Source organism: Myotis davidii, unplaced genomic scaffold (assembly GCF_000327345.1).
Source record: "Myotis davidii unplaced genomic scaffold, ASM32734v1 scaffold492, whole genome shotgun sequence".
Lineage (NCBI taxonomy): Eukaryota > Metazoa > Chordata > Mammalia > Chiroptera > Vespertilionidae > Myotis > Myotis davidii.
In genome coordinates this window covers 713,596-734,555 of record NW_006284473.1, presented here as the reverse complement: position 1 = coordinate 734,555, position 20,960 = coordinate 713,596, and the positions used below count along the sequence as shown (strand labels likewise).

Sequence of the window (20,960 nt, the reverse complement as noted above, 5' to 3'; positions counted from 1 at the left end):
CTATTTGTTATCTTACTTCTATCATTGACAGTCCCTCTAGGTTGTGGGCTGCTTGCCTGTGTTCCTGAGAAGCATCTACGGTACCAGTCTATAGAGTGTTTTTTCTTTAGTGGATTACCGGTATGTTTACCGGTAATAAACTTGCACTGTTTTATGTATATGTTTGATTACATACAGCCTTGTGACAGTTTTCCTGCATGTCATAAGCATTTGAATATAAATTAAAATGTTAAAATCAAATCTGATATTGTTTTACCTTTTATTTGGTGTGTGGAAGGTGTGCGGAAGAGGGGGTAGTCTTATACGGCGAGTATATAACAAACTCTGTATTTTGAGTGGAAATGTTAGGGGGTCGTCTTATACGCCCAGTCGTCTTATACGCCGGCAAATACGGTAATCTTGTGTGAGGGTGTTATTACTCTCACTGTGCAGATGGTGTAAGTGACCCAATGAAGATCTCATTTCAAGACCAGGAAGAAAAGCTGAACTTCCTGTTCTTAACCCCAGCTCCATTCTTTATCCACACTGCTTGGTATCCTAAAATCATAAAGTTGCCACGACCTTCCTGGCAGGGTTCAGGATCTGAAGGAGGGGCAGATGTACAAATGCTATAAAAGAAATAGGAATTTAGAAGGCATTGGGGGCCAGGTGGAGCCTCTTTCTTGAAGAGACACACCAACTTCTGGGTCCCGTTTGCTTTTTATTCACTTGAATATACATTTGTCCTTTAGCAATGCATACAGGCAGATCAAAGGTAAAGTTTGGTAAACAGTGTAAGGATTATCAGGTTAGGAAATTGCCTTGAGCCATTGAGCCTACGGCAGTATTATGCTGATTTTCAGCCCTGCTGAATATCAAAGTCCATTGGTATTCCAATGTTTCTCTTTTTTTTAATGTATTTTATTGATTCTTTACAGAGAGGAAGGGAGAGGGATAGAAAGCTAGAAACATCAATCAGCTGCCTCCTGCGCGCTCCCCACTGGGGATGTGCCCGCAACCAAGGTACATGCCCCTGACCGGATTTGAACCTGGGACCCTTGAGTCCGAAGGTTGACACTCTATCCGAGCCAAATCAATTCAGGCTCCAATGTTTCTTTTTGTATTAATATGCTAACTACAGTTTGCTTTAGTCTCCCGCATAAAGTATTTTATTCCCTTCTCCTGTTTAAAAACCAAATTTGCAAGTGAGAAATAGCATATTAAAGAATGAATGTTTGAGGCTTAGGAAATCTGCAGTACATTGAAGAAATTAAGCAAATCTCTTTGGCTCTATAAAATAGGTGTGAAAGATGTTATTAAACCACAAACAAAATAAAATGCTTCAGTTCTTCTGAGTCCACATAATTGCTTTCATCATGCACATCATACCTTATTTTTGCACAAGAGAAAATATTTTTGCCATAAATGATTATGTAAAAAAAATTAAGGACATGGAAAAATACAATATAACAACAAGTAGTAGAAAAAATAAAAATGAAGAATGACTCCAGCATTGTTTTAAATACACACACACACACACACACACACACACAAATACCTAGAACACAAGATGGTAATATATATGTAAATGTCAAGTGATTATCAACTTTGATTTTTCTTTACCCTTTTGTGAATTTTCTAGATGATCTACAGTGAACACACCATAATATCTCCAAGTTTTATACTTGGAAAAATGTTCATTACTTTTTGGCTTTTTCACTTAACCAATGCTGACAAAAGTAGCTAAAGATATCAATTCTCAAAAATACTATCTCAAATATGTTGAAGATATTATCATCTTGTGATCCTTTGAGTACGGATAACTTACAGACCCGGAAAATGAGTGCATTATTCTGTCTTTCAATAAGTAATAGGCAAGTGCACCAGAAGTAAATAATCATTGTGATGACTCCCTTAAAGTGAAGGATAATCAATATTTTCCTCTTCTCTCTCTCTCTCTCTCTCTCTCTCTCTCTCTCTCTCTCTCTCTTCTCTTCTCTTCTCTTCTCTTTCCCAGTAGAAGCACCAGTAGCCAGTTTACGAGGGGAACAAGGGCCTCGTGGAGAGCCAGGCCCAAGAGGACCACCTGGGCCCCCAGGTTTACCAGGTCATGGGATACCTGGAATCAAAGGAAAACCAGGGCCACAGGGCTATCCAGGAATTGGAAAGCCAGGTATGCCTGGAATGCCAGGAAAGCCAGGAGCCATGGGAATGCCAGGGGCAAAAGGTGAAATTGGACCCAAAGGGGAGATGGGGCCCAAGGGGATCCCAGGACCACAAGGACCTCCAGGGCCTCATGGACTTCCTGGCATTGGCAAGCCAGGTGGACCTGGGTTGCCAGGGCAACCAGGTCCAAAGGGTGAGAGAGGACTCAAAGGACCACCAGGACCTCCAGGCCTTCAGGGTCCTAAAGGAGAGAAGGGCTTTGGGATGCCAGGTCTGCCAGGCCTAAAGGGTCCTCCGGGGATGAATGGCCCTCCTGGTCCTGTCGGGCTTCCAGGAGTGGGCAAACCAGGAGTGACAGGCTTCCCTGGGCCCCAAGGCCCCCTGGGAAAGCCAGGTCCTCCAGGTGAACCTGGGCCACAAGGCCCTATTGGGATACCAGGGGTTCAAGGACCTCCTGGGATGCCTGGAGTTGGAAAACCAGGCCAGGATGGGATCCCTGGCCAGCCAGGATTTCCAGGTGGCAAAGGGGAGCAAGGACTGCCAGGGCTGCCAGGACCCCCAGGCCTTCCAGGGATCGGGAAACCAGGCTTCCCAGGACCCAAAGGCGAAAAGGGCATAGGGGGTATCCCCGGGGCTCTTGGACCAAGAGGGGAGAAAGGACCAATAGGTGCCCCTGGAATGGGGGGTCCCCCAGGAGAGCCAGGCCTGCCTGGAATCCCAGGTCCTATGGGCCCTCCAGGTGCTATTGGTTTTCCCGGACCCAAAGGAGAAGGTGGGGTTGTAGGGCCACAGGGGCCACCAGGTCCCAAGGGGGAGCCAGGGCTTCAAGGCTTCCCAGGGAAGCCAGGTTTCCTTGGTGAAGTGGGGCCCCCTGGCATAAGGGGTTTGCCAGGTCCCATAGGGCCCAAGGGGGAAGCTGGGCATAAAGGTTTGCCAGGGCTCCCTGGTGCTCCAGGTCTGCTTGGACCAAAGGGAGAACCAGGAATCCCAGGGGATCAGGGTTTACAGGGCCCCCCAGGCATCCCGGGTATTGCAGGCCCTAGTGGCCCCATTGGACCACCTGGAATTCCAGGCCCCAAAGGGGAACCGGGCCTCCCAGGGCCCCCCGGGTTCCCTGGAGTAGGGAAGCCTGGAGTAGCAGGACTTCATGGCCCCCCAGGAAAGCCCGGTGCCCTGGGTCCTCAAGGCCAGCCTGGCCTTCCCGGGCCCCCAGGCCCTCCAGGGCCCCCAGGCCCCCCAGCTGCGATGCCCCCTACACCACCACCCCAGGGAGAGTATCTGCCAGATATGGGGCTGGGAATCGATGGAGTGAAACCCCCCCATGCCTATGGGGCTAAGAAAGGCAAGAACGGAGGGCCAGCCTACGAGATGCCTGCATTTACCGCTGAGCTGACTGCACCTTTCCCACCCGTGGGGGCCCCAGTGAAGTTTGACAAACTGCTCTATAACGGCAGACAGAACTACAACCCGCAGACAGGCATCTTCACCTGCGAAGTCCCGGGCGTCTACTACTTTGCGTACCACGTTCACTGCAAGGGGGGCAACGTGTGGGTTGCTTTGTTCAAGAACAACGAGCCCATGATGTACACGTACGACGAGTACAAGAAGGGCTTCCTGGACCAGGCGTCGGGGAGCGCGGTGCTGCTGCTCAGGCCCGGAGACCGGGTGTTCCTCCAGATGCCCTCAGAACAGGCCGCGGGGCTGTACGCCGGGCAGTACGTCCACTCCTCCTTTTCAGGATATTTATTGTATCCCATGTAAAAAAGAAAAGAAGTAGAGAGAGATTTAATAGAAGAAAAGAACATGGAAATCCAAATGAAAACCGTAATTGCTTCAAAACATTTATATAGTTGGAAAGTTATATTTAAGTGAAATGTTGAACCATCATGTACAAATAAAAGCTAAGATGCATGTTTAATGCTCTGCACAGCATCTTGTAATGGAAAATGATGGGATAGATTTATGTACCAAGTACTGACACTTGTGTTGTACCCACTGGAATCATATTAGCTGTTATGTTATGTGCTTCCATGATAACCTGCTTATTCAGATCAGTCAAAATATTTCAGTATGAAAGACCATAGCTAATGAAAGTCACTCATGTTGTTTACTTTCAAATATTTATAAGTATGGCTTAAAGAAAGGTCAATGATAACAATTACATACCGTATTTACTTGCATGATTTCCTCTGTATTTGTGCAGAGATTTTGCCATGGAACATGGGGGCGGAGTTCTGCATCCTTACCTGCCCTGGTGGGAGGGGGCGGGGCCATGGTAGGGCTTTAGTTGCAAGGGCTCTTCGTCTCCTGTCAGAGGCTATGTCCTTTAGCCACAGGAGTCTTACTCAGAATTGTGTGTCGTGTCCCTAGAAGAACCAATCAGCCGTTGTGTTTACTCAGTGGCCTCTGTGCCTAGCACTGGGTGGGGCTTTAGACAGTGCCCCACAAGCAGCTAAGGACCACCTGGGAGACATGAGCAGTAGTTAACTCATTTATTCCTCAAGGGTTCCTTTTGGTATGGTTTTTTTTTTTCCTGCTTTTTTCTTTTGTTCTTTCCTGTGTGTAATTTCCACTATGGCTCAACGAATACAAACACCTGGAAGTCATAAGAAAGAAAGAAAAAACCTTCTCCGCCCATAACTTCCCAGTTTTGTGGAACGCTTATTATCAATAGTTATTAATTGTGTTTACATATTTAACAAATCCCCTCTTTTCCTACACACACAAATGAAGGGGATATCAATATTTCTTAGGAGCTATTATATTTCAAAGAAATTTCCCTGTGTAGTACACATGCAAATTGGTGTGCCATCTGAGATTCCAAAGTCAATTTCCAAAATCCAAGCCATCTTTTCTTTATTTTTTTGGGGGGGAGGAGGAATGTAGATTTTCCGAATTACATTGCTGAAAAAATAATTGCTGAAGTTCTAAAAGTAAATGTACTATTTCCTGATGTAGGTACTAAAATTATAGGAAAAGAACTGTTTCTTTAGAAGCAATTTGTGGAAAAGCTTTAATGCCAAAGGGCAATGATAGCCCATGCTTTTCATGTCATCCCATACTCAGCACAAGGCAAGAGTTAATAAAGGTTTAAAGGGAGAAATAAATATTGTTCCAGGTTTTCACTTAGGTACATGCTAACTCCTTCCAGCATTCAAATCTGGTCTCAAAACACAGACAAAGCATTTCCACTCATCAATGAGTCTACTGCTGTCACTAAGCCACTGGGGGAAATAATGTGAAGTTATAGTGGTGCTATCTTGTATCTTTTCCTCAAAATTAAGAATGAGGAGTTACGGGGATCATTACAGATGGGAAATGACACAAATAAATACGGTATAAGCACACATGGAAATATGTCTATGTCAAATCTGAATTATTTTAACCATCAAGAAAATGCTCCTCAACCTAATATCTGTCTCTTCCCTTATATGGTATATGAGCACCATTTCTTCTCAATCTCTTTAAAAAAAGAAATGAGTTCATTACCACAGGGTTTCTTATCACTGCTACTTGTATGACAAAATTTTCCCATCAAAAAGATATCCCACCCAACCTGTATGTTCAAAGCAGACAGCATTTATGTGGCCAAATATCCTTTGGGTTGGTCCTGAGGATGCTGGTTTGGGACTGAAGACTGTGGGGGGAATGTGGATCCATGGGGCTCCTTCTGCTGAACAGCTGCATTGGAATGGCTTGGAAGCAAGTCAGATCAGCTGGTTTGTAAAACTGTACTTATCTGTACATGTATGGGCTTTTTAGTTCCACCAAGAAAGAAAGAAAGTACCTATTTAGTTAAAACCAAATTTCACTTTTCAAAATACCTTCCAACTTATTTATTGGTTGTTACTCAATTGCCTGTGTGTGTGTGTGTGTGTGTGTGTGTGTGTGTGTTATCAGGCATGTGCTTCTAACTTTTAGATGGTTCAGGAGCAAAAGCTATGCCAGATACTGTATATTCTACAATGGTGCTAATCTCAGAGCAAACGAATTACTCCATTTAATTTAAAGAAGAGTTTTAAATAATTATCTATGTGTCTGTGTTTCTCTTTTGTGTGTTGCACACCATGTTAACACATTAGTGTAAAACCAAAAGAAACAACCGAGCATTCTAAAGTTTAGGGATAGCACTACAATCCCTATTTCATTCAAAATTAACTAGAACTTTTCCATGTAATAAAGGACCCAACTGGCGTTATTGTTATTTAAATACAGAGTTTTAAGCAGTATGACATCAAGGGGAAAGAACTGTTTGCAGTGGGTGACTGTTCTCAAAAATTTTACAGAATACCATGAGCAGTGAACAGACTGGTAACTTTTTCGAGTTTCCATGATAGATTTGAGACTTGTCAACAGCAAATCATTTTTGTATTTAAATATTTGTACTGATTTTTTAAAAAGTCTTATTAAATATCTTTAAAAGTATGTTTCTCATTTTGTTCATATCACTCAGCTGACACTGTTTGAGCTTCATAATGTTTTTATCCTCCAATGTATTAATTAGCTGATGAAACAGAGACTTAAAACAATCATTGCTTAAATAGGACAATTATTTCTCATTGACATAACAGCTCTGAGCATAAGCAACCTAGGATCCAAGGTAGCGCCAGTCAGAGCCCCAGTGTTCTACAGTATTCCCCCCTTATCCATAATTTTACTTTCCGTGTTTTCAGGGAACTGTGGTCTGAAAATATTAAGTGGAAAATTCCAGAAATAAGCAATTCATGAGTTTTAAATTGCATGCCATTCTGAGTAGCGTGATGAAATCTCACGCCATTCTGTTCTGTCCCACCTAGGACGTGAATCATCCCTTTGTCCAGAGTATCCACACTATGTACCATACCACTTAGTAGCTGTCTTGGTTATCAGACTAATTATCAGAGAGAAAGAGCCTACATTCACAAAACTTTTATTACAGTATATTACTGTAATTGTTCTATTTTATGAGTAGTAGTTGTTGTTAATCTCTTACTGTGCCTGTAAAATTAAACTTTATCATATGTTTGTGTGAGTAGAAAAAAACACGGTATCTATAGGGTTCGGTACTATCTACAGTGTCAGGCATCCACTGGGGGGTCTTGGATCATATCCCTGCAGAAAAGGGGGGACTACTGTATCTTGTTGTTCTTCCACTCCAAAGGTGTTGCCCTCATTTCCAAGGGCCAGGCTAACTAACCATCACAGCCACATTCCAGCCAGTGGGAAGGTGAAAAAATTAGGAAGTGAGAGCATGTTTCCTTAATGGACTCAACCCAGCAATTGCTTAGATCGCTCCCTCCTATATCCCATTGCTTGAATTTAGTCACATTGTCACAAGTTGTGAAGGAGTGTGGGAAATTGAATATGAATTGAGAGTAACCACGTGCCCAGCTAGAAATCAGGGGTTCTATTAATATAGAAGGAGGGAGAACAGATATTGGGAAAATTAGCTGCTGCATCTGTCACAACTATAATAATAAAAGCATGATATGCTAATTAGACCGGATAGCCAAATGACCTTCCGGATGGCCTTCCGGATGACCTTCCAGACGAAGTCGGGGCTGCAAGGGCCAAGCCCCTTGCATGAATTTTGTGCATCAGGCCTTTAGTCTGCCATAAAAGAAAATACTGTCACAGACATCTCTTCTCTCACAATCTTCAAACAACCTATTCTTTTTCACATTGCCGCACCACAGCCAAATATTTTGAGGGGAGATGGTGGTGACTGGAACTACGGAGCAGACGCAGACCTGTTTCAAGATCCTATGCATCTTAAGTATCACTGATAAAGAAAGAATTATTTGGTGATAGCTTGTCAAGCTCAGAATGCTCATAACTTACCATGTCCAGAATAGTATAAAGGGATTCTTCAAATCATTCAGCAGGCAAATATGTAGCTCCAATCTGTGGCTGGTTAACTCACTTGTTTAAACTATCAGTTTGGAAGCTCAAGACCACAGCTTCCATTTCCATAAAGCCCAATGAGTTCAATTTCACTCTAGAGTCAATGACTCTTTTATAATATGGACCAGTCATCTTGTGTGTACACAAGTGTTGGTCACAGAAGTAAATGGAAGGATAGATATAGGAGACAGAGACAGGAAGAAATAAAAGGTTGGAATTTAGAGTGCTGGACAAGACCCATCATTACAATGGGTCTACCGTAACGCATTATGTAAACACAAAGTAGCCCCTACTTTGTGCTTGACATTACTAAGGCCATATGAGGGACACAAATGCAACAGAAAACAGGGTCTTTCTCCTTTAAAAGTGATATCTTCCATTTGGAGGATATCAAGATGTTTGTTAAACAAATTAATTTCCAGGTGGTGTACAAACACATGCAGGGTGGTTTGATGCCAACTGATGCATATGTGCTTACAGAAATTCAGAAAGAGAAAGACCATTCTGTATGGCTCCCTTCCTGGGAATGCTTCCTCTGGCTTGTTTGCAGCATAATTCCTGCTCACCTCTCAGGACACAGGGCACTCCTCGCCCCTTCTGCTCAGATTTAGCCACGCTCTCCCCTGTGACACTACCCTGACTTGTACAGTCTTCTGTCCTATCCTCTTTCCTGCTCAGAAATAAACTGCCTTGCTCCCCTATTAGAGTGAAAGCTTCTTGAGAACAGGCACCTTCTTGTTTCACCTTGGCATCCACAGCCCATCACAGAGCACCGGTCCAATACCGGGTTTGAGGGAAGAATGGATCTCTGAAGGCTGCTGTGGGAGGCAGTGCCAAACTCAATGTGAGGTGTGACTGAATCCAGCTGTGGGATTCTTGGATTATACAGAAAATGATGTATCCCAAGATTATTTAGAAGTTCACTGTGGGATAAAACCTAGCCTCAGTTATTTGGAGATTATTTTAATTTTTAAAACAATTTTATTTGCAAGTCACTAACAATTTTATTTTTAATAAACCATTTTTGAATAGTTTTCTATTTATAAGAAAATTTCAAAAATATTACAGGTAGTTTCCACAAACCTGCAACAGTTTCCCCTATTATTAACATCTGCCATTCAGAATGCATAACATTTAGTCATCATTTCTCTTTAGGCTCCTCGTGGCTATAAAAATTTCTCAGACTTTCATTGTTTCACAGAACTTGACAGTTTTGCAGATCACTGGTAATGTATTTCAAAAAGTTCTATTAATTGAAATTTGTATGATGGTTATCTCATGATTAGACTGGGGTTATACTTTTTGTGTGGGGGAAAAAGATCACAGTGGTTGCCATTTTTTTATCACTTCATATCGAGGTTGTATATGTATATTATGTATACATTATGTATACATATGTATACATATGTATACATAATGTATACATTATAATGTATATAACCATTATGTATATTATCAATCTTTATGTTGACTTGGACCATATGACTGAGATAGTGTCTCTTAGATTTCTGTAGAAGATGATTTTTAAAGAAATCATTTTTAACTTGATAGAATTTAGATGGCTGGTACATAGGGCATTCCAAGAGGAACAACTATGTATACTTTAAAGACAGAGGGTGTGTGTGTGTCTGTGTGTGTGTCCTGGGGTGGTGGTGGGTCAGGGAGGCTGAGATAAGGAAAATGGCCCAACTTGATCTATCTTCTGACCTATTCAAGAACTACTAAAGGAAGCTTGATTTACCGATTTAATAACCAAAGGAGGGTCAAGCAATGCAGGTCTTTACATGTATGAAAGAGACATTTATATTTTATGTAATCTATATATATAAATGCCTAAGGGACCAAGCAACTTAATGACCTTTTGACAGGTCACTATGATGCGCACTGACCACCAGGGGTCCGATGTTCAATGCAAGAGCTGCCCCCGGTGGTCAGTGTGCCCCCACAGTGGGAGGATCACTCAGCTGACTGAAGGGCGCCAGATGCTGGGCTCACAGCTGGCGAGCCCAACTGCAGCAGTGCCAGCCTCTCCTGCCTCCACGGCAGCGTTCTACCTAGCGGCAGCAGCTGAAGGCACTGCGCAGCTGGGATGAGCAGGAGTGGCGTGGCGCCGGCCCCGGTACAGACCTATATTAATAATAGAGGAATGTGCAAATTGTCTGGGACACCATCACAGTAACAGTAATGACCAAACAGCAGGCTGCATGGGGCGGCCAGGCTGGCAGGGGGGGCAGTTGGGGGTGACCAGGCTGGCAGGGGGGGTAGTTGGGGATGACTAGGCTATAAGGGAGGGCAGTAAGGGGCAACCAGGCTGGCAGGGGAGGCAGTTAGGGGTGACCAGGCCGGCAGATGGGGACAGTTGGGGGAGACCAGGCCAGCAGAGAGGGGCAGATGGGAGTGACCAGGCTGGTGTGGGGGGGGGAGGCAGTTAGGGGTGATCAGGCAGGCAGGGCAGGTGAGCAGTTAGGAGCCAGCAGTCCCGGATTGTGAGAGGGGTCCCGGATTGGAGAGGGGGCAGGCTGGGCTGAGGGGCCCCAGCCCCCGTGCACGAATTTCATGCACCAGGCCTCTAGTATATAATAAGAAGACATTGTAGGTGCTTAAGTAGAAAAATGGTAAAAAAGAAATAAGTATTTTAGATTATTTTTTGGAGAAGGTTAGATACAAGTAGCAAAACAGGAGAAATCTGAACAGCGACACTCCAAGATGAGGAGTTGATGGTGAAGGGTCCTAACCAAGCCTCAAGAGTAAGAACCAGATGCCAGGCCAGGTGTCAGGGTATATTTCAAGGACTAGAAAACAGAATGAAGAGTGGAAGACTGAAAAGACAGTTGCAAGGCTGAACTGAATTTGGAGACAATCCCAGGATGGCCTTAAGAGGGAGAAAGAAGCTTTCTTCACATTGATACACTTGGAAGACAGGGATGGTGCCACTGCCAGAGAGGTGTCGTCCACCACAGAGCCTGCCCCAGGCAGGGGAAGGAGGAGACACTCAGTTCATTTAGAGTCCAGTGGGCTTTGACCTGATGGTGGGAGATGCCTATGCTCCAAGTGAGCATTTGATAGGAAGGTGACAGGTGGGGCACGGCCTCAAGAGAGAACCGGAGATCTCTGTAATAAGAGGGAGAAAAAAGACCGACTGGAAATTAGTAACTCTATTTGCAGGCAATAATAATTAGATTTCTTTAAAATCTCCTCCTTACTGCATGAATTTATTTAACAAATCCTTTCATCATAGATACAGCGAGGGTAAATGTCACCCCAATCTATATGGAATTACAACTAATTCCAAATATGCAGGGCCAGCATGGAGAGTACATCAATTGTGTTTTACTATGTTTCAGAACAGGTTTTCTCCTCAATGGTCCTCGTGACTCTATAAATGCAAATGTTTATGCTTATTATATATCATGAAAAGTATCTGTGGAGTAAGCCTTGGGGTTATCTTTCTTTCAACAAAGAGTTACACAGGATTTCTGATGCTTTCTTTCATTTTCAAAACCAATATTTGTGTCAGGATAAATTTTATCCTCAAACAAGTTATTCTCTATGATGTCAAATAGCAGTTAATAATTTTTATGATTAGAAATGTTTTTGTTAATTCCTGGATAGTGTAATGAAATTTAAGTCAAAAGTGGGGCACATCGTCCCTTTTTAACAAGTAACTCAAAAGTTTCTCCTGTGTATTACTAAAACACAGGATCATCTAATCAAATTTTCCTTTGAGGCATCCAGAATCCTCCTACAGATTTTTTTCTTTGCTATCTTTCTGCAAATAAAAAAATAGATTTTTATTAGAAATCAAAAGCACCTCTAAATTAAAGCTTGTGAATCCTATGGAGATATACATTGCACGTGCCTTGTTAAATCAACCAAGGCCTAAATATTAATTTTGTAATGAGCACATCCAAGTCAGTTTTCATCTGATGAGTGGCTGGCAGCTGTGTTCGCATCTGCTCTTTTTCTTGGGATGAGAGACAATGGGGAAAGCTAATGGAACGTTGACCAGTCTCCAATTTCCTACTACTAATAATAGTTGCCTTTCCTCACCAAAGACAATGCTGTCCCTGTTATTTGTTCTGCCAAACCAGAGTCACCAACACAAAACATGTTAAGAGAGGGCTCCGGGGTCAGATGCAGAGAACAAATCTCAACTCCTTTATCTACCAGCTGTGTCATCTGGATTCAATTACTTAAACTCTCTAAACTTCAGCTTTTGCACCTATAAAATAGTAAGTGATGATAGTAACTACCTTCTACAGTAGTTGAAAGGGTGGATGATGTAGTAGGGAGTAGTATGGAGGGATAAGAGCTGCTACCATTTGCTGAATGCCAACCATGTACCAGAAACTGCTTTGGGTGTTTTTATGTATTGCCTTAGTAACTGCTCATAACTCTATTATTAGCTCCATTTTACAGCTGAAGAAACTGAAGCATAGCAACTTGCCCAAGATTTACTAAATTACAATTCCAGGATGTTAACCCAGGTATCTGGCTCAAGGTCCACACACTGAGCTATTAGTTCATATTGCTTCAAGGCAGGAGGTAAAAGTTCTCAGCTTTCTTAGAAGCAAAAACCGGTCAGTGAGGGATCAGATTATTAGCTTGCCTCAATAGAGAAAGAGAAAGCGATGACCAATTTCTTATTTATGGTCCTTACCAGAGACAATAGGAACAGCCAGCTACCAGAAGACATATTGATGGATATGATGATGACATCATTATCCACTAGGAGATATGAGGACAGATACATAAGGCTTTAAAAACACATAAATACCCTTTGTAATACTTTAAGCAATTAAAAAATAAAAAAACAAAAAATAAATAAAATTATATAAAAAAAAACTAAAGGGACAACCTCACCAATATGATGGCTACTATTTAAGAAAAAACAGAAAATAAGTGTTAGCTAGGATATGGACAAATTGGAACCTTTGTGCACTGCTGGTGGGAATGTAAAATTGGGCAACTGCTATGAAAACAGTATAGTGGTTCCTCAAAAAATTTAAATAGAATTACCAAATTATCTGGCATTTCCACCTCTGGGTATATACCCCAAAGATTTGAAAGTAGGAACACAAAAAGATACAGTACTTGTACATCAGTGATCATAGCAATATTATTCACTATATTTAAAAGTAGAAGCAACCCAGATATCCACCAATAGATGAACATATAAAGAAAATGTGGTGTATACATACAATGGAACATTACTCGGCCTTAAAAAAGAAAATCCTGACACATGCTACAACATGGATGAATGTGGAAGGCATTACACTAAGAGAAATAAGCCGATCACAAAAGAACAAATATTATATGATTTCACAAGTAGAAGACTGGTTGTCAGCAGCTGAGAGGTGATAGGAATGGGGAATTATTTAATGGGTATAGAGTTTCAGTTTTGCAAGATAAAAATAATTCTGGACATGGGTGGTGGTGATGGTGAACGCATTTAATGCCACTGAACTGTAAAGTTTTAAAATGGTCATGATGATAAATTTTATGTTTTACCACAATTTAAAAAATACTAAAAGGAAAAAACCACCTGCTAATAGGAATAACCCATAATAAAGGAGGTTACGGGAAATGACCTCCGCAGCCTCCCTTACCTCCAACTGCATCACAATGTTTACCAAATGGATAAGGAGTCTAAGCAACACCACTGTGGTGGGTCAGAAACCACAAGTCCCACCCTCCCCAGGGAAGCTCTGCAGACCCCTATGGGGACTGCCACTCATTGCCCCTCCTCCACTTCAATAGACGTTACCTTCTAGGGACCTTCACGTCTGCCTGCCAGACACTCCACCTTCACCCCATAACTCCAAAGTGCAAACTAGAATGAGTTTCTTCTCTTCAAGCATAAGCATGCAATCTGCATGCCAATATTCCAGGGCCAAAGGGGAAGTTAAAGATCAGGTTTTTCTTTCTCTAAATAAAGGGGTCTTACAGAGCCCATACATACTCGGATACGTATAAGATAAACAAAAGTAAGTTTTACTTCAGCCACCTGACCTCACCAGGCCCTGTGCAGTGAGAGGAAAAATTCATTACCACTCTAGGCAGGCTTGGTTAGGAGAGGGAAAGCATGGTTTCAGTAACTGGCAGGAATGAGTGCTCCCTCTCATGGTCAGAGAAGAAACAGCAGCTCCTCAAGCTGATTTTTTTTTTTTTTCTTAACATAAATTCAGTGGGTCAGGGATTGGGGGAGAACATAGTGGGATGATTTCTCTCTACTCCATGATATCTGGGACCACAGCTGCAGGTGAATCAACAACTGGGGCCTAGAGTAATCCAGAGGCATCTTCATTTACAGGCCTAGCTGTTGATGTTGGTTGTCAGCAGAGACCTCTGCTGGGCTGTGGGCTGGAATAACTACATATGTCCTTTTTATGTCATTTCTCCATGTTGGCTACTTTGAGTTTTCTCACAGCATGATTCCTGGGTTCCATGTGAGCATCCCAAGGTAACAAGGAGGAAAGGCATTGAATTTTAAAAATCTAGCCTCAGAATTCACAGAACATCCTTTCTACCATATTCTCTTAGTTGAGGTGATAAAGGTTTGCCCAGATTAAAGGGAAATAATGCAGACCTCACTATTCAATAGGAGGAATAACAAGGTTACGTTGTAAAGAAAGTATGCAGGATGGGATATATTGGTAGCATCCTTAGAAAATACAACCTGCCGCATGTCCACCTGGCTGTTCAGTGTCTTGTCTGTGATAGATGCTAGACATGGTGGACCTAGACATGGGACACAAGATGCGCACATTTTTGCCACCCCCGCAGGTCCCTCCACATGCTTCTTCCCAGATGTCTTTGCTATTGAACTTCAAATGTTGTCTTACAGGCCCTTGACCCGCTCAAACATACCATTCACTTCTGCTCAAGACTATGCTTATTCTTCACTCAGTCTATTTCTCTCTCCATTCAAAGGTGATAACTAAATGTACATCTTGAAGCTCTGGCCACTAGGATTCTCCTCACCACTGTTCTTTAGGGCCACTCCATGAGGAGGACTGCAGTGCAGTAGTAGTCCATTTTCAGTTCCACCAACATGCCAAACCTGAACCAGTCTTGAACATTTTCCTCCATCATCAGCTGGTTATAGGCAACACCTCATTTGACCGTAGGTGTGAGCTGAGGAATACCACAGACTTGGAGATCTGGACCAGCTGTTCATGTATCTACAACTTCTAAACCCACTTAAATGTGATCTCATGTATACCATTTCTATTGTTCAGTGGGTTTTTGCTGTGCATACCTGACCTTATAAAACCCAGGTTCTGAAGGGCAGTTCTGCTCACATAACCATTTGATGTTCCACAGTCAGATGCTCAGTTTCTACTGGAGTGCAGTATTATGACAGTAGGTGCTTTCTGAATTGTTTGGCTGCAGAAGTCATGGCCTTACTCTGGAACCCGAGGAGTTTGGGCTGTGACCCTCCTTTAAGGTCCTGCTAGGTTCTACACTGCATCATTATCTATCACCTAACACCTTGACGTCTATCACATCATCATGAACTGAGTGGATGAGCAGCTTGTATCATAGCCTGAACATGCTGCCAAGCCCTATTGCCTCTTGATCCTACTCAAAACTGGCAGTCTTTGATTCACTTATAAATGGGTTAGGAAGTATTTCCAAGTGTGGCTATCTGTACAATCCAAAGAGATGTAACAAGTACTGTTTCTTTTTCTAGTGATAGGAAATGAAAGATAAAATAACTTTCCTTTACCTTAAAGGGGATAACCAGGCATGCCTCAGATATCTAGATTCCTAAAAATGTGATCAATGTTGCAGGCCCCCGGACAGTTGTAATTTATCACCCTCTGGCATGTTAAGGCACTTATTTCCTTCTCCCAAGACCCAGTTAATATGGTGTCATCAATACAACAAATCAATACAATATTTTGAAGAAGAGTCAGGTCAAGTTATTTTGAACTATATTATGACAAAGAGCAGGAGTAACCATCCCTGGGAGGGTTCATAGAAAAGCATTCACAGCTTTGAATGAACATGAAATCAATCTTCTCAAGTAAATGCAAACTGCTTTTGATCTTCTTCCCTGATAGAAATTGAGTATAAGTAGCATACACTTGCCAGATCAAAACCACACAGGAAGTGGTAGAGGCTGTGTTGATTGGTTCATCCAAATATACAACACCTGCGACAACCTTTATGATAGAAGATACCATCTGATTAAGTTTGCAGTAGCCCACCATCATTTACCACGGTCCATCTGATTTAGGCAAACTGAACCCCCTCAGCCTCTAAGTCCTTTAGAGTGTCATTAATCTCTGCAGTTCCACTGGAGTGAGATAGCGCTTCTGACTTACTATCTTTGCAATATAGTGGGGTGGGAGGGGCAGACTTAGGGGCTTCCATTTGATCCTTCCTACCCTAATGGTTCCTAGTTCAAATGTCAGAAGATCCATGTAATGGTTCTACCCTATGCAAAGTATAGCCATCTCAATTATGCACTCAGTAGCTGAAGAGATGACCATATGTAGAGAGCGCCTGCTTCTAGCCTTAAAGGCTGGGTAACTAGTGTCATTTTCGCAAAACTGCGAGCAAAATCTTCCTCATTATCTGAATCATCCTGCTCACGGTGATGCTTGTCCCTATCTTCCTCAAACTCTAACTCCCGCTCATATTTAAAAGGTAAATCTTTATCTGGCGGGCTTTTGACTACTGTCGCAGGAGGGGTGGGTGGAGGAGGAGGAGGCGCAGAGGGGGGAAGTGGTATTTTTAGAGATTCACTTCCCTCCACTGTAGGCTGTAAAGCCGTGGTCACACCTTGCTTAGACATTCTTAAACTCTCCTGCGCTGGATCAAGGCAATCACGAATTAAAGACCATAGTGTGAATGTAAATAAATGCAGTTATTTCTTCTGACCAATTGCATATTGTTAGGACTTTGTGACAATATATTTTGCAGAAGGGATCATTGTAATACAGGTGAAAATTTATCAGCAGATTCCAATATCTTTATCTCTATGTTTTTATGTCCTTTAATTTTTTGGTATAAGGCATATAGTTTATACATATTTATTTTTTAAAAATTAAGGTATAGACCTGGCCGGTGTAACTCAGTAGTTAGAACAGGGGTGGGCACTTTTTGACTCGAAGGCCACAATGGGTTCTTAAACTGGACCGGAGGGCCGGAACAAAAGCATGGATGGAGTGTTTGTGTGAACTAATATAAATTCAAAGTAAACATCATTACATAAAGGGTACGGTCTTTTTTTTTAGTTTTATACATTTCAAACAGGCCGGATCCGGCCCACGGGCTGTAGTTTGCCCACGGTTGTTTTACACCCAGCTAATATAATAATTGCTCCTTACCTTACTTCTTTAGTTTGTTGCGCGGCACACTTCTTGAAGCGACCTCCTCACCTGACTTTTAAGAGTTCCCCTGTACTCAGGTCCCTGGAACTGGGCACCAAATATAAATATTTCTCTCTTTTCCACATCCAGTATGGCTAGAGAGCGGTCCAGTTCCTGAGTAGGGGTGGCTGAGGATTGAGAAAATGAAAGAAAGAGACAGACACAGAGATAGAAGGAAAAAGCTGGGGCTGGGTGGGACAGCTGTCCTCTGATGGAGAGACAGTGACCCAGAGCCAATACAGCAAGTTTATTTTATACAGCAAAATACCAGGAAGGTTTATTAAAGCCCAAGACAAAGGCGATTATGTGCATTCTTATGGTTTCTTTGTAATCTGGGTGGGGCCAGATAATCATGTTTGTTCCTGGTGTTTGGCTGGATTTAGATAATGAAACCCATCCCCTGGAGCCTGAGCTGAAGGTCAGGATGACAACACACCTGCCTCTGGCAAGGTATGTTTCCAGGGCATGGCTCTGCTGGGCACTGCTGGATTCAGATGACAATCACCTCAAGGGCCTTTCCCAGGCACTCTCCACAACCATAAGTTGATGGATCCATGGGAGCCACCAACTGTGAAACAGATTTGAGTCAGGACTCTATCACCTGGCTCCTGTAGGCCCCACTCTAACAGGAAGTTATGGAAGCAGTTCAGATTCTCTTCGTCCATGTAATTCACCCTGTTATCCAACATCTCTTGAAAGAGCCAGACACTTTCCATTTCCTCACTGTACAATTAATCTGAAATTTGGTCATAGGTTCTGTTGGAAAAGGTTTGAGTACATACTGCATACAGGGTGGCGCAAAAGTAGGTTTACAGTTGTGAGCATGCGAAAGACAGAGTTTATTTTTGTATTATTATTTATTAACTAGTGGCCTGGTGCATGAAATTTGTGCATGGGGGAGGGGTGTCCCTCAGCCCCGCCTGCCCTCTCCAATCTGGGACCCCTCGGGGGGAGTCCGACTGTCCCACAGGGTTCAGGCCTAAACCGGCAGTCGTACATCCCTCTCACAATCCGGGACTACTGGCTCCTAACTGCTCACCTGCCTCTCTGCCTGATTGCCCCTAACTGCTTCTGTATGCCAGCCTGATCACCTCTTAACAGCTCCCCTGCCGGCCTGATTGACGCCTAACCGCTCCCCTGGCCCGATTGGCCCTAACTGCCCTCTCCTGTCGGCCCTATTGCCCACAACTGCCCTCCTCTGCCGACCCAATTACCCACAACTGCCCTCCCCTGCTGGCCCGATAGCCCACAACTGCCTTCCCCTGCCTTCCCAATAGGCCACAACTGCCCTTCCCTGCCGCAACACGCCTCCTCCACCGGGACCGGCCTCCTCCGCACTGCGCAGAGTGGTGGGACCCCAGGCCTCACCATGCAGAGTGGCTGCTGGGCCCCGTCTCCGCTGTGCAAGCAGCCATCTTGTGGTGGCCATCTTCTAATGACGTCGCGCGAGGACCACCTAGCCTTTTATTAGTATAGACTAGAGGCCCGGTGCACGAAAGTTGTGCGGGGGGTTTAGGCCTGATCCCTCCCATAATCCGGGACTGCTGGCTCCCAACCACTCGCCTGCCTGCCTGATTGCCCCTAATCACTCTCCTACCAGCCCGATTGCCCCCAACTGCCAGCCTGGTTGCCCCTAACTGCCCTCCCCTGCAGGCCTCATCACCCACAACTGCCCTCCTCTGCAGGTCATCTTGTGGCTGTGGGCACCTCCATCTTTGAGGGCATGGCAGTCAATTAGCATATTCCCTCCTGATCGGCTCTGGGTGCTGCCATCTTTGCAGCCTGCTGTTCAGTCGTTTGGTCGTCCTTCACTAACCCCCCTGCCAGCCTGGCACCCCACACAGCCTGCTGCTCAGTCATTTGGTTGGCCCTCACTAACCCCCCTGCCAGCCTGGTCGCCCCACGCAGCCTGTTTGGTCGTCCATTCAGTTGTGATGGTCTCTTAGGCTTTTAATTATATAGATTATTGTATTATTTTCTATAGGAAGAACTGTAACCTACTTTTGCCCCATCCTTGTACTGGTTGTGTTGCAGAGAACTTTCTCAGGGGAATTCATATTCCCTTTAATCAATGGGCTCTAGGTTTGAGAACTGGCTCATATCTGCAAATGGGTCCAGAGATCATGCTTTTCCATTTGGCAGTTGACATCTGCCTTCTGCTCCTGATTGCGTTGCTTCTGTTGTTGTTATATAAATCAACCAATACTCTCATTAACTTCTGACCTATCTTGCCTCTAGGAACAGCCTATATGTCAAAGATCCCTGACTGCTAATTACATTCACTTTGTTTCTGATGGTTAAATGCTGCAAACTGCCTTTGCTTTTCTGGAATCCTATAATACTCAGTGACCCCAGGGCATCTCCTATTGTCATCTCTGGCCTGCACAGGACAGTCACTATTGAGCCCCTCATCTTAGTCAATGACTACTCACTACTGCAATCTTACTGCTTTAGTGAAAGGATTGTCCTCTGGGCCCTCCCCCAGAATAGTCAGCTGGCAAATTCTCTGATTTCAAATAACAAATCCATTCTAAGAAGTTCACTTCTCAGCCTCCTGACCCTTTCCCTAATAATATGCCAAGAAAGTTCTGATGTCACCATTGTGTCCAAGCTTGAAGTGACCATCCTCACAGGGTGTTAGGACTTGCTGGGACATTAAATCCTCAGCTATTCAAGAGTATCCCCATATCAACTTCTCTCCTACTCAGCTTTACAGACTGATGGTCCAATATTCTCAAGATCCATTACACTATAAAATTCTTGGTTAATAATAGACAAACATGGTAATTGACTGTACCTTTGCTATGCCTCCCATTGGCTAATCAGTGTGATATGCAAATAAACCACCAACAAATATGGTGGCTAATTTGCATACTGCGGGCGGGGTGGGACAGCGCCACCCCCCCTGCCCTGCCACCATCCGGGCCTGCTATCTACGACCCGGGGCAGCGGGCATCTTGTGTGCGACCCGACCTGGGGTGGCTAGGTGGGGCAGCAAAGGCTTGAAGGTGGCTCTGGCCAGAGCGATGGCCTGGGTCCCGGGTGCTGCAGGAAAAACGGTGCCAGTAGCCAGGGGAAGGGAAAGCCTATTGCACGAATCTTTTCATGCAACAGGCCTCTAGTATCTACACTGATAAAAGAGAAATATGGTAATTGGCGTACAACCGCTACCCTTCCCATTGGCTAATTAGCGAGATATGCAAAAACTGACAGCGCCAAGATGGCGGCTGGCAGCCAGGCAGCTTGAAACCAGCATGAGAGGCTTGCTTGCTTCAGTGACGGAAGAAACCAACGTTCCCCGCCTGCCTTGCAGGCCTCTGAGCCTGCAGTTTGAAACATTTTAACAAATATTGAAGCTAAAAAAAAAACCCAGAAACCAGCTTTCAGCGAGCTGGGATCTCAGAGCTGGAGTCAGAGCTGGAGTTATACATTGTTTTGATGATAGAACCGAAACAAACCAGATACCTACTTTCAGCAGGGGAGGCCTAAGAGCTGGAGCCTCAGAGCTAAAGCTGGCCCAGAATTAAAAAGAACTGGGCCTGGGAGGCA

General features: G+C 43.8%; 1 protein-coding gene and 1 long non-coding RNA gene across 3 annotated transcripts in view; one reads left to right on the top strand and one right to left on the bottom strand.

Annotated features, from left to right (window-relative positions):
- The window catches only part of LOC107185074, a 17,992-nt gene extending 16,981 nt beyond the window's left edge, over positions 1–1,011 (bottom strand). The window contains exon 1 of the long non-coding RNA XR_001515994.1: positions 999–1,011. This is a non-coding gene — a long non-coding RNA (uncharacterized LOC107185074). The remainder of the gene's footprint in view (positions 1–998) is intronic.
- COL8A1 (collagen type VIII alpha 1) overlaps positions 1–6,570 on the top strand; it is a 173,679-nt gene extending 167,109 nt beyond the window's left edge. The window contains exon 4 of one of the 2 annotated variants that reach the window (XM_006754854.2): positions 1,997–6,570. In XM_006754854.2, the coding sequence (XP_006754917.1) occupies positions 1,997–3,906 (1,910 nt within the window). In that variant the 3' untranslated portion in view covers positions 3,907–6,570. The remainder of the gene's footprint in view (positions 1–1,996) is intronic. The other variant, XM_015572183.1, reaches the window with a different exon arrangement.
- Positions 6,571–20,960: the final 14,390 nt, after the last annotated feature.